Raw genomic sequence first — 16,522 nt, 5'->3', positions numbered from 1 at the left:
GTTTTTAGAATTTGGGGTGCTGAGATTCCAGTCAGGTCCCACTACCATTGGGTTCTTTCTTTCTCTCTTTTTCTTTCTTCCTCTCTTTTTCTTTCTCTTTCCTTTCTTTTCTTTCTCTTTTTCCCCCCTTTGCCATGGTTTCAGATAGTTCAGGGAGGTCTATTGAATTTGCTGCATGTGTGAATTTCTGATCCTCCCGTCTTCGTTTTCCAAATGTTGGGATTATAGCCCTGTGCGTAAGGCTTTTTCTTTCTTTCTTTCTTTCTTTCTTTCTTTCTTTCTTTCTTTCTTTCTTTCTTTCTCTCTCTCTCCCTCCCTCCCTCCCTCCCTCCCTCCCTCCCTCCCTCCCTCCCTCCCTCCCTCCCTCCCTCTCTCTCTCTCTCTCTTTCTTTCTTTCTTTCTTTCTTTCTTCGTATTTATACTGTATTCTGCCTGCATGTATGCCTACATGCCAGAAGAGGGCACCAGATAAGATCATAGATGGTCGTGAGCCAACATTTGGTTGCAGGGAATTGAACTCAGGACCTTTGATAGAGTAGCCAGTGCTCTTTCTGAGCTGTCTCTCCAAAACCCTCCCCCCTTTTTAAAAAGGAGAAAACGCTATAATATGTAGGCCAGGGTGCCTTTGGAGTTTATGTGCATGTGTGGGCTAGAGGACAACTTTTTTCTTTTGGTTTCAAGACAGGGTTTCTTTGTGTATCCTTGGTTGTCCTGGACTTGCTTTGTAGACCAGGCTGGCCTCAAACTCACAGTGATCTGCCTGCCTGAGTGCTGGGATTAAAGGTGAGTGTCACCATGCCTGACTGTACCTGGCTTTTTATGTGGGTTCAGTTTACCAACTGAACTGGCTTTCCAGCCCTATGGTTGTGAAATTTTAATTCTGTTGCTTCTGCCTCTTGAGTGCTAGGTTTACAGGTATGTCTTCCTAAGCCTTCCCCGACTGAACAATATAGTGACAACCAGCTCACTCAGGCTTCTCTTGTGATCACTGCCAACGCACTGGAAATTTTACCAAGCACTCTTTTTGCATCACCAGTGCATGAGTCAACACAGCCCAAAGGGCAGATGAGCTCTTAGATTTGTGAGGAACTGCTCTACAGAGCATATCGACCACTGAGAGACCAGCATATGAGACATGCACTTCATGTGAGGTGCAAGGTTCTGGTTCTTTTTTAAAGCTCAGTTGTGTCATGTGAATCTTTTTAATTTTGGTTTCAAGTGTGGAACGTGGGAATGTTTTCCCCCTGTTCAAAACAGCCCCCTCGGAAAACAGCTCCTCTAAGAGGGCTTGCTATGTTGGTCAGCTGAAAGCTACCTCATTCGAGGAGCGTTGTTTTTGTAAGCTGAAAAACATCCTCGTGTGGACTTTGAAAAGGGTTAAATAGATGCCCACAGACCATTTGTCTATGCTTTTGCATTGCTACAGTTTGTATCTTTTGCTGGTCTTTGCTTTGGCAGAGTTTCACCGTCTCAGTGGACTTGTGCCATTTGGCTAGAGTCTAGTGTCTACTGAGTGGTTCCGCTTCGGCTGATGTGTGTTGCTGCTGCTGCTTTGCTAGATTGCTGGTATCCTAACAACTGAGTTTGATAGATCCCAAAGAACCCATTATCTGCAGGAAAAGAGGTCTACAGCTCAAAGAGGGTTGGAAGGGAGGAAAAGGAGTTTAAGAACTTTAAATAAAGTAGCTGTTTGAAAAATCATGCCTGCCTGTTAGCTGAATCTTGAGGTTTTTGGCTCTAAAGGCAGTTGCCTTAGTAAGATCCTTAAGGGTTGCCCATATAGCACATGAAGTAAAGTGGCTGCTCAACAGGTAGTTGAAGTTAGTTGAATTCCTGTCCAGTATAATGATGAAATAAATCAGCTTCTTTATATTTTCTAATAAACACACTGATCAACTTGTTCCTTTATTAATAAGTAACAAGTTGTTAATTTGGGGTGTGGGCATAGGTCAGAGAGGAGCGTTTGTAGGAATCGGTTCTTGTTCCGTTGTGTGAGTCCTGAAATAAAAGTTCAGGTTGTCAGGGTTGGCAGAAAGCATGTTCACCTGCGGAACAGGTGCACCCTGCTGGAGAGGAAAGCAGGGGAGTTGTTAGCAGCAGTCCCCTAGGCTGTTAGGGACCAGTCCTGGCCTCCTACCTGTGTACAAGTGTACATGTGTGCCTGTGCACTGCATGTTAGTACCTATGCCACTTCTAGACATACAAATCTAATTCTGCATTGGGCCACACAGTGGATAGAGACACTTGCTGAAAAACCTGATTATCTGAGTTTGATCCCTAGAATCATACTTGGTGGAATGAGAGAGCTAATTTCCTCAAGTTATCTTCAGGTTTCCTGTAAGCTCTGGCTCTTGTCTCTTCTTGCCCACAAAACAAACACACACACAAACAAATAAATGTAAAAAACACATCAGTGAATGCTGTATCAAATAACTAATAAATGGATTGCTTGAAACAGTAGAAACTTAAGCTTTCACGTCTTTGGATGCCAGAAGTTGGAAATGAAGGAGATAAGAGAGTGGATTTCTTACGGAGATTAATCTACACCTGCCTCTGCTGATGGCCAGCGGTCCTTTGCCTTTTCTTGCCTTGAAGACAGTGCATTTCTGTATTTCAGCCTCTTCCTTTTCTGTTTCCTTCTCTGCATTGTCTTCCCTTCTCTCTTCTAAGGACACTGTTTTTTCAATTAGTGCTCACTCTAATCCAGGATGATCTCTTTTTAAGAATCTTAACCTACTTAACATCTGCAAAGACCCCCTTCTAAATAGTGCCATATTCATAGGTTTCAGAGTGATAATAGCTTATAAAAGCTTATTTTCATCACCTCCTATACCTTCCCCCCAAAATACTTACCTCCAAAGGAAAAACATAACAGTTGAAAACCGGACAAACATCTCAAGTTATCAAACAAAGCAGTAGTTTAAAAATTTTAAATGACTTTATGTTTTAGGTAGCTATTGTATGGCTGGGTGTGGTGGTGCATGCCTGTAATCCTAGCATAGTGGTCACTGCAAGTTTGAGCCAACTTGGGGTAAAGAGTAACATGATCTCAAAATGAAATAGAATAATTAGTTACCCAGTCTTAAGTATTTGTTATAGCAACAGAAGCCAGTTAAAGATTAATGGTGAAGAATGAGAGTCTTCCTGTTGTAGGAATTAGGTGCTGTAATTACTTATTGCTTTTATTGTAACCATGCCCCCAAAGACCTATACACGGCCTATGCTTCCATAATAAACTTACTAACGTGGCAAGAGCCAGGAGGGTATTTTTGGCTTGTTTTGAGTCCAAGCTTTTCTTACTTGTACTGAGACCTAGCATAAGACCATTGTGCCAGAGTGTCCTTATATGTAAGGTGGAGCTGTGATAGTACTGTCCATTTCCTGTGAGTTAAATGAATATATTGCCAGCATGTAAATAATATGTGCCCCAAGTATTTATAAAATTTTCTTTATTAACATTTTTCTCCTCCCTTCCCTCTCTTCCTTTTATCCATTTCATGTAGCCTAGTCTCTCCTTGAACCTCTGAATCTCTTGTCACAGGTATATGCCACCACTCCAAGCTCAAATACTATTATTTTAGAAGACTGAGCAAGGTAGCTCAGGAATGTAATTCCAGTACTCCAGAGGCTGAGACAGTAGGATTCCTGTGAGTTCAGGGCCAGTCTGAGTTGCATAGCTAATCAGTGCTCTTGCAGAAGATCCAGGTTTGGTTCCCAGAACCACATGGTAGCTTGCAGCAGCCTGTGACTGAAGTTCCAAGGGATCCAATGCCCTCTTCTGGCCTGCTCAGTCACTCACACATACATATGAAAAAAAATCTTTAGAAGACAAAAAAGAGACTGGAGGTGCTTGCCACCGAAACAAACATTAAAAAATAGGAAGAGAGCCACAGAGTCTTAACCTGGTACAAGGTAAGACTGAAATTCCAGTTTGTTGTAGTGCAGTTGAGGCAAGAGGATTTGATGGTTGCTCCCAGTTTGGGTACTAAACTAAAACAACAGCATCCCCGCCCCCCCCCCCCCCGCCATGGCCTGTTTCTGTGATATATAAACTTAAGGGCAAGGTTCTGTGCAAGTGCACACACTTGATCAGCACAATGTAACATAGTCTTGACTCCAGTGATCCTCCTGTCTTAGCCATCCAGATAGTTTTGAAGCTAGAAATGTATGTTTATTCTGGGTCTGGTAGAGTGGTGCCTAACCCATGATCCTGTTACATTTAGTAGGATGAGTCAGAATGATGGTGGGTTTCCTCTAGCCTGGGAACACAGTGAGACACCCCACCTTTGAAAACAACTCCCCACAAAACACTAAGAAATAAGATTATAGGTTCATTTGGGAGACATGTAAGAGAATGTCACAGAAGAACAAGTGGAGCATCGCTTTAGCTGAGTTATTAAATTCTATAAATAGATTAGTAGTTTAAATTCAGAACTGTATCTGAGACAACCTGCAGCATGGTAAAGGTGGCGTTTCAAGTGAATTTCATTATTTTCAGTCCATTGCAGAATATCTGTTTGTTCATACAATTTGCTTTTGACCAACATACGTACAACATACCGTGTGTGTCTTTCTGCTTCTGGGACAGCTCACTCAGGATGATCTTTTCCAGATCCCACCATTTACCTGCAAATTTCAGGATTTCCTTGTTTTTCCTTTTGGTTTTTTGAGACAGGGTTTCTCTGTGTCGGCTTGGCTGTCCTAGACTTGCTTTGTAGACCAGGCTGGCCTTGAACTCATGAGACATGGTCTCTTTACATAGCTCTGGCTGTCCTGGTACTCACTATGTAGACCAGAGATCCACCTGCCTTTGCCTTCCAGACTAAAGGTATGCACCGTTACACTGGACTTTAAATTTTCTTTTTTGACTTAGAGGGTCATGTGCCCTGGAATTCTGTTTGTAGCTGAGGATAACCTTGAACTCTTGATCTTCCTCCCTTTACCTCCCAAGTGCTGATATTACAGGTAGGCACTATCAAGACAGGTTCAGAAATGTGATTTAAATAATATTGTGGCTTTGAGTGTTCTCTTATTTGCCATCCCTTCCAATATCATTTTATTTTAGGTGAATTTTGTATATGACTCAATTACTTGTAGCCTTTAGTAAATTTTTGCTCTGAATTTGTCTTTTGTTGTTGTTTGCTTGTTTGTTGTTTTTGTTTTAATACACAGTGTCTTACTGTGTACCTCTGGCTAGCTTAGAACATGATAGATATGTAGACCAGGCTGGTCTTGAACACAACTCTTTTGCCTCTACCTCCCTGGTCCTGGGACTACATGTCTGCCATCACAGTTGACTGAGTGTCAGTGGTGAATAAATATAAATACTATCTACATAGAGAAGAGAACATTGCCCATATTATAGATGTATATCCATGCTGGTCTTATTTGTGTGCTCATATGTGTTGCTGGGTATTGAATATAGAAGTTGGTGTATGTCAGGTAAATTTTTATTTTTATTTTCTTGAGATAGTCTTATGAAGTTGCCCAAGCTTGCCTTGTACTATTGATCCTTCTACTTCAGCCTCCCTAGTAGCTGGAGTTACAGTTTTCTGTTACTGTGGCTTCATGTTTCTGTCTACTTCCAAGGAGTAACCGTTACTTCAACCTTAGTCCTGTGCTGCTTGCTTATTTTTCTTAGCAGTTACTTTAGACCTATTGAACACAGTATACTTTGGTAACTCACTATATATCTTCTTTTATCTCATGTATTTATGAGATTCTTATGTGTTATGTGTAGTCCAAGGGACATGAGGATTGATGTTTAGTTTTAGCTCTCATGAATGGTGTTGCTTTGGCTGTTTGTTTCTGTTGTTTGTATTTCTGCAGTAACGTGTATTAATGGGGTTGTTGAAGGTTATGGCTTCACTTCTTGCACAGGATACCCAAATGTTCCTGCAGTGTGCCAGTTTACACTCTGCTCTTATCAGAAGTGGGAGATTAGAATCTGTATTGCTCCAACTTTCTAACCACATTTGCTATGTCATACTTTAAGCATTTGTACTCATGCAGTGTTATCTTGCGGTTTTTAATTACTATTTACCAGATGACTGAAGAAAAATTGAATGCCTTTGCATGTTTTTCTGTTTGAGTTTTTCTTTGTTTCAAGGCCTATTTAGGTATATTGGTTTTTTTTTTCCTTTTGGTGGCCTGTCTGACTGACTTGAGTTGTAGGAACATTGTATATAGCCTCTTCCATCCTGTGAAGTATGTGTTACTCTGTTCCTGGTAGTTTAGTGTGGAATCTTGTGGGTACACAGGGAGCCAGAAGAAGGTGTTGGATTCCTTAGGGCTGGAATTACAGGTATGGGTGCTGGGATCCTCATGATAGAGCAGCAAGTGCTCTCCACTGCTGAGTCATCACTCCAGCCTCGGTTTAACATGCATTATCTTCAGTGTTCACTATTGTTTCTTGAACTCAATTAAGAAGGGGAACCAAATTATTCCTTCCTATTAACTAATCTTGGGTATCAGATGACTGCCTCCTGCACTTATCCTTAGTTTAACTCTGTTTGCTCAAACTTAAAGGAATTCCTCATATTTGCTTGTGACCTTTTCCTTTGCTTCATGTCTGCTATGGCTATTTTTATATTTTGTCCTTTCAGTACAGTTTTGGTGGGCAGAATATGTGAGTGAGTGTGATTCAATCTGTCATGAATACAGTGATAGTTTAGTATTACAGAATTACTGACTGCCACTGAATTTAATTAGACAGTATATGGTTTGGAATTGATCTATTAGATAATATTTTAATTATCTGAAGCAAGCTTCTTAACCATTCAAAGTATTCATTTCTTCATTTGTAAGATGAAATAATAGGAATAATTTTTTGGTTTGTTTTTAAGACAGGGTTTCTCTAGGTAGCCTTGGCTATCCTGGAACTTACTTTGTAGACCAGGCTGGCCTTGTACTCAGATATTTGCCCGCCCCTGCCTTTTGAGTGCTGGGATTACAGGTGTGTGCCATCTCTGCCAGGCTGTGGAATATTTTTATATCTCAGGTTTACTGATAAGTTTTTTTTTTTTTTTTTTTTTTTTTTTTTGAGACAGCGTTTCTCTGTAGCCTTGGCTGTCTGGGAGTCATTTTGTAGACCTGGCTGGCTTTGAACTCATAGAGGTCTGCCTGCCTCTGTCTCCCTGAGTGCTGGAATTACAGGCGTGCACCACCTCGCCTTCCTTGTAAATATTGTTTGAAGTGATAGGTGCAAGCTTCTTTGTATAGAACCTTGTACATGGTGTCAGTAAATGTTACTTGGGTGGAGAAAAGGGTCAGCTGCTAAGAGCACGTACTGCTCTTTCAGAGGACCTGGCTTCAGTTTCCAGCATCTACGTCAGCAGACTAAGAACGACCTGTAACTCCAGCTCCAGGGAATCTGCTGGCCTTTTCTGACCTGTTAGGGTTGTGCACACACGGTGCACATAACAGTCCAGCACATATACATGCTCACATGCAAGCGCACACACACACATAAAAATATGGGAGGCAAAGGCAGGCAGGTTTCTGAGTTTGAGATTAGGCTAGCATGGTCTACAGAGCAAGTTCCAAGCCAGCCAGGGCTACATAGTGATACCCTGTTTCAAATAACTAAATAAATTAAAATTAAAATTTGAATATTTAAAAGTTGTTTAAAAATAAAACTAAGTGGTTATTTCTGGAAAGATATGAGTGCTAAGTTTTTACAAAGTGGTATTTTGTTGTCCTGCAGAGCTGGGGTTGTTGCTTAGTTGGAGATAGAGTACTTGCATGGCATGTAGGGAGCCTTGGGTTTTGTTCCTAGCAAAGAAAACAAAACATATCCTTAGAAGTAGACACTCTGTTCTCTAATTTTTTCTCAGTATTGGTTTACAGTTTTATTATATTATTTATAAATGTATTTATCCATCAGTAATGTGCGAGTTAGTTTATGTCAGCTTGACACAGAATAAACTCATTTTGGAAGAGGGAACTCAGATGAGAAAATACTTGACCAGATTGCTCTGTGGGCAAGTGTGTGGTGAATTTTCTTGATTGATTGATGTAGGAAGACCCAGTTCACTGTAGGCAGTGCCACCCTTGGACCGGTAGTACTGGGTTCTATAAAAAAGGATGAGAAAGCTGTCAGGAGCAAGCCTGTAAGACTTGCCCATGGTCTCTGCATCAGTTCTTACCTCCGGGTTCCTGACTTGAGTTTCTGCCCTGACTTTGATGATAGAATATGATGTGGAAGTGTAAGATGAAATAAACCCTTTTCTTTCCTCCTCATGTTGGTTTTCTTCATGATGTTTTATTACAGCAATAGAAACCCTATCTCAAGACAGGTAGTTTCTAAAATCCTCCCTCCGCCCACCCTCCTCTCTGTCCCTCCTTCTCTCCCTCCCTCTCTCCCTCCCTCCCTCCCTTTTGTTCATTCTGTATAGGAATTGAATCTAGGACCTTGAGAATATTAGGCAGATGTTCTACTCCTGAGCTACATCTCCAGTTCAAGATGTTTTTCTTAAACTTTTTGCAGTACAAACTCAAGTGTTAACATGCTACTTCAAAATATGTTGCTTTTTATATTCTGATAACCATGCTAATGTGTATGCCTGGAGAAGTGAACTATAAAATATTTTCTTTTTTATTACAGCAGAATGGCCAAAGACTATGACAGGTCTTCCCAGCACGTCCGGGACAACTGCCAGTGTGGTTATCATACGGGGCATGAAGATGTATGTAGCTCATGTAGGTGATTCTGGGGTGGTCCTTGGAATTCAGGATGACCCAAAGGATGATTTTGTTAGAGCTGTGGAGGTGACGCAAGACCACAAGCCAGAACTTCCCAAGGAAAGAGAAAGAATTGAAGGACTTGGTGGGAGGTAACCATTTGCTTTGTCTCTCTTATTTTGGTTCTGTTAGCTAGCCGTGTCCACTCTGTCTTTTGTTATGTAGGCCAGCCTGGCATCCAAGTCACTGTGTAGCCCATGCTGGTCCACAACTTGTGATCCTCTGTGCTGGGCTCCCCAGTGCTGGGATTAAACATGCATCCTCCCCCTGCCTCCCTCTCTCTCCCCAGTGCTGGGATTAAACATGCATCCTCCCCCCTGCCTCCCTCTCTCTCTCTCTCTCTTTTGAGACAGAATCTTACAGAGCTGAGCCTGGAACTCCTGATCTTCCTGCATCTTCCTCTCAATGCTTTGCTGGGATTACAGGCATGGGGCAGCCATGCTTGACTTCCCTTCTCCTTTTTAAAGCACTTAACTTCCTAGTATTATGAGTTTTCATTTGCTTGTTACAGAAACTATATTCATATTTACCTTATTTTTAAAAATTGCTTTATTTCTGAAGATGGCTCTAAAGAGAAGTATCTGAGGTAACAATAGGTAGAATTTTATCATAAGCTTCAAATACTGACATATGATCTTCAGAATCTGGGCAGAGTAGAACAGTCTTTGTCATGTGCCTTGAAGATACTATTCTTACTGTTTATCTTTATTATAATCCTTGATTTTTAAAAAGGTGCTCTTGTTTTTAAGTCTTACTGTGTGTAAGTACAGTGAGATAAAACACTGAGTGACAGGAATGGCACTGTTTTTGTTTTTGCAGGTCTCTATAGTGTTAGTAAGTTACAACTAGTCTCACATCTTCTGTCTTTAATCTGTCATGAAATGTTACCTTATTTGCAGTAGCTACACATCCATGCATTTTAATATATTTCTTTTTGAGACACTATGTGGACAAGGTTGGCCTCAAACTCACAGAGAGAAAGTTCTCCTACCTCTGCCAAGTAGTTGGATTAAAGTATGTGCCACCAAGCCCAGGGAAGGGTAACTTTATTATCTGGAAAGTAGTTTTATTATGCATTACCAGCCATGAGGGTGTGTACCTGTAAGTTTGAAGCCATCTTGGGCAGCATATCAAGTTCCAGGCTAGCCTGAGCCATGTAATGGAGATACTTTTTCAAAACAAAAATAAATATCACCAGTGATCTCTGCCTGTTTTGTCTCCATTCCTCTCCCCTTGGTAACCACTGACCTGCTCACTGTCATAGTTTTGCACTTTCTAGACTATTATACTTGTAGAAGCCCCTATACAAGATTTTATAGTACATGAATTCATCATCTGACCACTTATTTCTGGGGTTCTGTAGCACAGCCAGCCATTCCACCACTTACAAACTACCTATAGACACATGACCCTCTCATAATGCTGGCCCTGCACACCTGCTTAGAAAGCTTTGACATTCCCAGAGGAATCACCAGACTGCATTTTGAGAGAGACTTTTTTAATGTGTATATGGCTTCACCTTTTAGATTTTAATCTTAAACTGGAATTTCAAAAAAAATCTCAGCAATGTAGTAGAGACATAGGTTAAGTTTTTCCATAAGGCAGCAGTAACTGCTTGGACAGTTACACACCTGTTCCTGATTAGGAGGCTACCCAGACTTACGTTCTTTATGTTGTGAAAAGATGGCTTTGAGTTTATCTTCCCCAGTACTTTTTCTGGTGAAGGTAAACACATGTCAGCTCTGTTGTAGGATGGCATTGTTTACTGTAAAGTGACCATGGGATGGAGCTTCATCTGGCTAGAGACTTTGCATAGACTCCACATTTCTATTTGCAAACACAGCGATGGCTTCTGACATGTGTGCAGTTTAACTTGTGTACAGACCAGATAGTTATGGCCTTTATTTTTATGTGTATATATGTATGTGTTTGAACATATGCCAGGTATATGCAAGTGACTATGGAGTCTAGAAGAGGCCATTGGGTCCCCTGGACCTGGAGTTAGAGGTGGTTGTGAGTCACCAGTGAGGCTGCTGTGACCGGAACTTGGGTTCTCTGCAAGAGCAGTAAATGCTGGTCAGTGCTGAGCGGACAGTCTAGCCCTGTAGTTACAGTCTTGTTAGATGTTGAATTCCTGAGGCACAGGAAACTTACTGACTGTTGAGTATTGGGGCTTAGGCCTGCTATTTCAGCATTCTGTAGGGTAAAGCAGGGTTGTCATGAGTTGGTAGCCAGCCTAAGTTACATAGTAAGTGTCAGGCAGGCCTGACTTACAGAGTGTGACCCTTCTCAAACAAACCCCATTTATCTGAAGTAGATTTCATGGCCTTGTTTATTGAAAACTTAGCTGTGAATCCAGGTGTGGTGGCATGTGCCTGTAAGCATTTGGGAGCAGAGGCAAGGAGACTGCTGTAGCTTGGAGGCCAACCTTGTCTACAAGGCAAGTTCTCGGCCAGCCAAGGTCACATAGCAATACTCTGTATCAAAAAAAGTTCCTGAGTTGTCATGTTGGTGGCTACAAAGGCACTCTGGGGAATCCTAAGGATTGCTTTTAAGATTTCCTTAGTCGGACTGGAGAGATGGCTCAGAGGTTAAGAGCACTGGCTGCTCTTCCAGAGGCTCTGAGTTCAATTCACAGCCACCACATGGTGGCTCACAACCATCTATAATAAGATCTGGTGCCCTCCTCTGGCCTGCAGGTGTACATGGAGATAGAACAATGTATATATAATAAATATAATATTACAAAAAAAAGATTTCCTTAGTCCTTGAAATTGCTGTTTTAGATAGTTTTATTATTTTTGTTCTATAACCTACAATTTTAAATGAATCTGCTTTCAGGCTATAGTCTATTTAATGCTATGAGAGATAGTTGCATATATACTTGGGTTTTGGTGTTTGTTTATTTGGCCTTTCATTTGCTAGTACTATTTTCTCTCTTTGAATGTGTGTGTGCTTACTGAGTGCTACTTGGGATTGAATTGAGAGTCCACGCCTTCTAAGCAAGCACTCATCTGCTTTTGTTGTTATCCCCAGTTCCCACAATCTCCTATCTATCTATCTATCTATCTATCTATCTATCTATCTATCTATATTTATTGAGACAGAGTCTCACTATGTAGCTCTGTCTGTAGACAAGATTGGCCTTGATCTCGCAGAGATTGTCTGTCTGTCTGTCTGTCTTTGCTTCCTGATTGCTGGGATTAAAGGCATGTGCTACTATATCTGGCCCGCATAATCTTTTAAATTGGGACATTATTTCATCTCTTGACATTTTTGGAGATCAGACCCAGGTCCTTGTACATGCTAAGCAAATCTGCCGTTTAGTAGCGTCTCTAGTTTTTGTTTGTTTTGAGACAGGGTTTCTCTATGTTGCCTTGGCTGTCCTAGAGCTCACTCTGCAGACAGGCTGGCTTCAAATTCACAGAGTTCCACCTGCCTCTGTCTTGCAAATTCGCCACCACTGCCCAGTTGTGTCACTAGTCCTTTGCTATATATTTTTAATATTGGGCCTGATCTGTTTTCATTCTATTTTTAAAGAAAAATATTTCTTCTCAATTATTTTCTTATTTATTTTAAAACTTGAATATTTAAAGTTATATTGCTTTGATTTATTTTTCCTTTTTTATTTTTAATAGCACTTAAAGAGTTTATGGGTTTTTCCTTTTCATTTAAAAATAGCATCTGGTCAGTTGGACACATGCTCTTTGCCATTTGGGAGCAGGTGTCTTTTTTGCAAAAATTGAGCCATTTTTGACAAGTTATTTCCTGTCTTCCCTCCATCCTGACCAAAACAGTTGGCCAGCGTTCTTGTTTTTGCAGCCTTCTGTTGATGCACAGTCAGCTCTCTGCATGTCAGGCTGTTCCTTCCCATTTGCCTTTTAATACAGAACAACAGCAGGGTGTGTAGGAAAAGCAATGTCTTATAACATTGCTTTGGGTTTAGACTTTTTTTCTTAAACAGTACTGTTATTTGTCTTGTTTCTCAGACACACAAAGACCATAATATCCTTGTCAGTGAAGTATCAAGAGAACTCTGAGCACATTTATATTGGAGACAGCTTCTGGAACTGCTTCTATCCAGAGGCTCGCCTTGTCAGGCACAGTCCTTTAGAAAGAATCCTTGGGCTTTGAGAGGGTTTGAAGAATGAATGTTGGCATCCATTCTCAGTGTATTTCTCCTGTTCCATGAACTTGTGAATGGCCAGGTCTCCCCGATTTGAGCTCCAGCTTTGAAGACACATAAGAAAATGACTGCCTTTGGTCTTCTAACTCTTGTTTTTTAGAACTGAAAGTTGAAGTTATTCTCCAAAAGTATGGTGAATTAGGGACTTTTTGGAATTCTGCTCTAAATTGACATTTACAGCTCTAGACTGACTTTTTTTTTTTTTGAGACAGGGCTTCTCTGTATAGCCTTTTGCTTTGTAGACCAGGTTGGCCTACAAAGCCTGCCTACAGAGCTCTGCCTGCCCCTGCCTCCCAAGTGCTGGGATTACAGGTGTGCGCCCCCGTGCCCAACACTTCTGTCTCTATATCAGTGCTGACCACTGGCCACATGGACTTCTGAAGTTTAATAAGACAGTGTTTATCAGCATTGTGCTTACAAACATTTCCCACTGTTGCTTGATCTCCAGGTTTGGCCTTATTGTTGCTTGTCCTCTTTAGGTGAACTCGTCTTCCACTTAACGTTCTTCCTTGAAATCTTGTGTGGGAGTGTGTGGCATGGGAAGTGTGTGGGGTCAGAGGACAGCTAGGGCATTAGTCCCTGCCTTCCACCTTGTTTGAGAAAGGGTTCTTTCGCTGTTTTTCTGCCGAATAACTTCACCATGCTAGGTGACCAGAAAGCTTCCACGATGCTCCCGTGTTTCTCTTCTATCTCCCTGTAAGAGTGCTGGGATTACAGATGTCCCTGCGTTTATATCTTGCTTTTACACAAGTCCTGGAGATCTGAGTTTAAGTTGACAGGCTTGTACAGTCAAGTGCTTCCATGCATTCACTCATCACTACTACTATAGCCTTTCTTCAGGGTTTTGTTCCTTTTTGCCCCTTCTGTAGTACTGGATGTTGAACCATGTATGCTAGCCAAGTGCTCTAGAACTGAGCCGAATCCCTAAACTAGTTTTCTAGGTTGTGAAGCTAATTGACTCTCAGTGCAGATCGGGTTAGTGCTTATTTGGGGATAAAGTCATGCTACTCAAAGTCAATAGAGTAAACTGATAAAGGGGCACACACCAGTATGTCATATTTCTTATTAATAGTGAAACTAGCTGGCAAATCTGTATGTTGGGCTAGAGGCAAATCAGGTGGGTACCTAGCATGCTCAAGGCTCTGTGTTCACTTTTCTGCTATGGGGTGGGGAAAGTCATATTAAATGGTTTGTATATTTTGTCAACTTTTAATTTGTTATTACATTTATTTGTGTGTGTGTGTGTGTGTGTGTGTGTGTGTGTGTGTGTGGACATGCATAGAGGTTAGAGAACACCTTGTAGGAACCAGCTCTTTTCTTTCTAACATGTGGGCCTTGTGGATTGAACTTAGGTCGTCAGGTTTGACGGCAAGCACTTTTACCCCAGAGCCATCTTGCTGGCCCCTTTCCCTTGATTATATGTGGAGATGGGGTTCTCATTATATTGTCCAGGTAACCTCAAATTTCATGCTCTTCATGCCCATGCTCTGCAGTAGGTGGGACTACAGGCACCCACACCACCATCTCTGGTTTGTTCACCTGGCTTTTGAGATGCTCTCTCGCTGTGGCCTGGCCTTGCTGACTCGTATAAGCTGAATGGCCAGCAGTCTCCAGGGATCCTTCTGTCTGCCTCCCCAGCACTGTATTCATTGTAACTGTGCTGCCAGTGGCAGCATGCCGTGCTTTATTTTGTTCCTGAGGATAGAACTCAGGTTCTCCTGTTTTCATAGCTCTCTAGTCCCTTTATTGACATTAAAAAAAAAAATCAGAGAAACTGTGTGTGTGTGTGTGTGTGTGTGTGTGTGTGTCTCAGTGTGTCTCAGAGGACGACACAGAGAAACCATGATTAATTTGAAATAAGAGTTTTCTTTTAAGTAAATCTCTTCAGTCACACCAAGCACAGAATGAGCAACCAACTCTACACTTAAATTTTTTTCCAAAAAATTAACCATACTTAAAAAATTTTAGGTGCTCTGAGGTAACTAACTCCTTTACATACTGATTAAAGATTTGCATTGCTTCTTTGTTAAAGTTGGAGGAGGGTTTCCCCACCCTGTAACTCCCAGATATGTATCTATAAAGCAGTTGTGTTTCCCAGGTCTTGTGTCATACTTAAATTACAGAAACATCTAAATCTATAGAATCTGTGGTTTGAGCAGTGTTGAGCCTCCTGCTACACCCTGTGAAGGGATTGCAGGTCTGACTCACCATGCCTAACTCTTGTTAATCTTCAGATCAGAAATATTGCAGCTGACATTCGTCTGTTTCCCTCATCCTGCAAAGGAACTGGAAAACCCTTTTACTTATGTAAATGCTGTCCATTTATCTAGCCACTTTTTCACCTTGCATTATTTAAGTCCTGTCATCCTGTGCTTTTCTTTGTTCTGTCTCTTCATTTTCATATTATTTGCAGTTGGTTCTGTTTGGCCTACTGTAGTCAAATTCCTTTCATGTAAATCCTTCCCTGTTTTGTCTGTCTTTTTATAGCAAGAACCTTGGCTTATTATAATTTTGTTCTTGAACATATATCATTATTTTGTGATAACATAATTTCATTAATTCCTAACATATCAGGATTAGTTATATTGTAATCATTTAGACTTCTTATGAACTCTGTTCACTTTTTAGTGTGATGAACAAGTCTGGAGTGAATCGTGTGGTTTGGAAAAGACCTCGGCTCACTCACAGTGGACCTGTTCGAAGGAGCACAGTCATTGACCAGATCCCTTTCCTGGCTGTAGCAAGAGCACTTGGTAAGATGGGCTTGTGTTTGGTAAATTCATATGATATTTTGAGTACTATACAGTGGTTGAATAAAAGGAGAGGTGAGGCTGTGCATGGTGAGATTAGAGATGGGGAAACTGAGGGAAGAGTTAAAGTGTATGTTTCAGCACCATTTGTTCTTTGTTTATGATTTATGTTGCTAATTTTCATCTGTACTTAGGAATACTCAGAGATCTGCATGTTTGTCAACACTCACTCAGATACATATATACCTGCATGCCTGACTAGCTTATTATTGTGATTAACCGATTTTTCATTATTTTTTTTCTTGCTTATGTCAGCCCTTAGTATTTTGAGGCTTCAGAGGTTTTTTTTGTTTTGTTTTTTTTTCTTAGTAAAGTAAGTAGTCCATGCCAAAATAAAAAGTTTCTTCCTAGTCTTCTGGTTTTAGAATAAAGACTAGAATTTTTTGTTTTGTTAAGCTTGGTTTTCATTTCATTTCACTTATTTATTTACTTATTTGTTTGTTTATTTATTTTATGTATACGAGTACTCTATCTGTATGTATACCTGCATGCTAGAAGAGGGCCTTAGATCACATTATAGATGGTTGTGAGTCATCATGTGGTTGCTGGGAATTTGACTCAGGACCTCTGGAAGAGCAGACAGTGCTCTTAACCGCTGAGCTATTTCTCCAGCTCCTACTTATTTATTTTTCGACAGAGTGAACATAGATTTATTAAGGAAAATTGAGGGAGAACTCCTGAGAGTAGGAGGGACTCCATGGGAAAAATATCCTTGTGTGGTTTTATTTTTGAGAAGGTCTCATTATAACCAAGGCTGGCCTAATATCATTGTATGACCCTGTGT

The 16,522-nt window shown here is 40.9% G+C and overlaps 1 protein-coding gene across 2 annotated transcripts in view; it reads left to right on the top strand.

Moving 5' to 3' along the window:
- Window positions 1-16,522, top strand: part of Ppm1d (protein phosphatase, Mg2+/Mn2+ dependent 1D) — a 45,845-nt gene that overhangs the window by 12,675 nt on the left and 16,648 nt on the right. The window contains exons 2-3 of one of the 2 annotated variants that reach the window (XM_060387088.1): window positions 8,609-8,834; window positions 15,557-15,681. In XM_060387088.1, coding sequence (XP_060243071.1) covers window positions 8,609-8,834; window positions 15,557-15,681 — 351 coding nt within the window. Of the gene's footprint in view, window positions 1-8,605; window positions 8,835-15,556; window positions 15,682-16,522 lie in introns of both variants that reach the window. The other variant, XM_021648382.2, reaches the window with a different exon arrangement.

The sequence above is a fragment of the Meriones unguiculatus genome, chromosome 7 (assembly GCF_030254825.1).
Source record: "Meriones unguiculatus strain TT.TT164.6M chromosome 7, Bangor_MerUng_6.1, whole genome shotgun sequence".
In the NCBI taxonomy this organism is placed as follows: domain Eukaryota; kingdom Metazoa; phylum Chordata; class Mammalia; order Rodentia; family Muridae; genus Meriones; species Meriones unguiculatus.
Note: the sequence above shows the minus strand (reverse complement) of the source record. Positions and strands in the feature narration are given on the sequence as shown.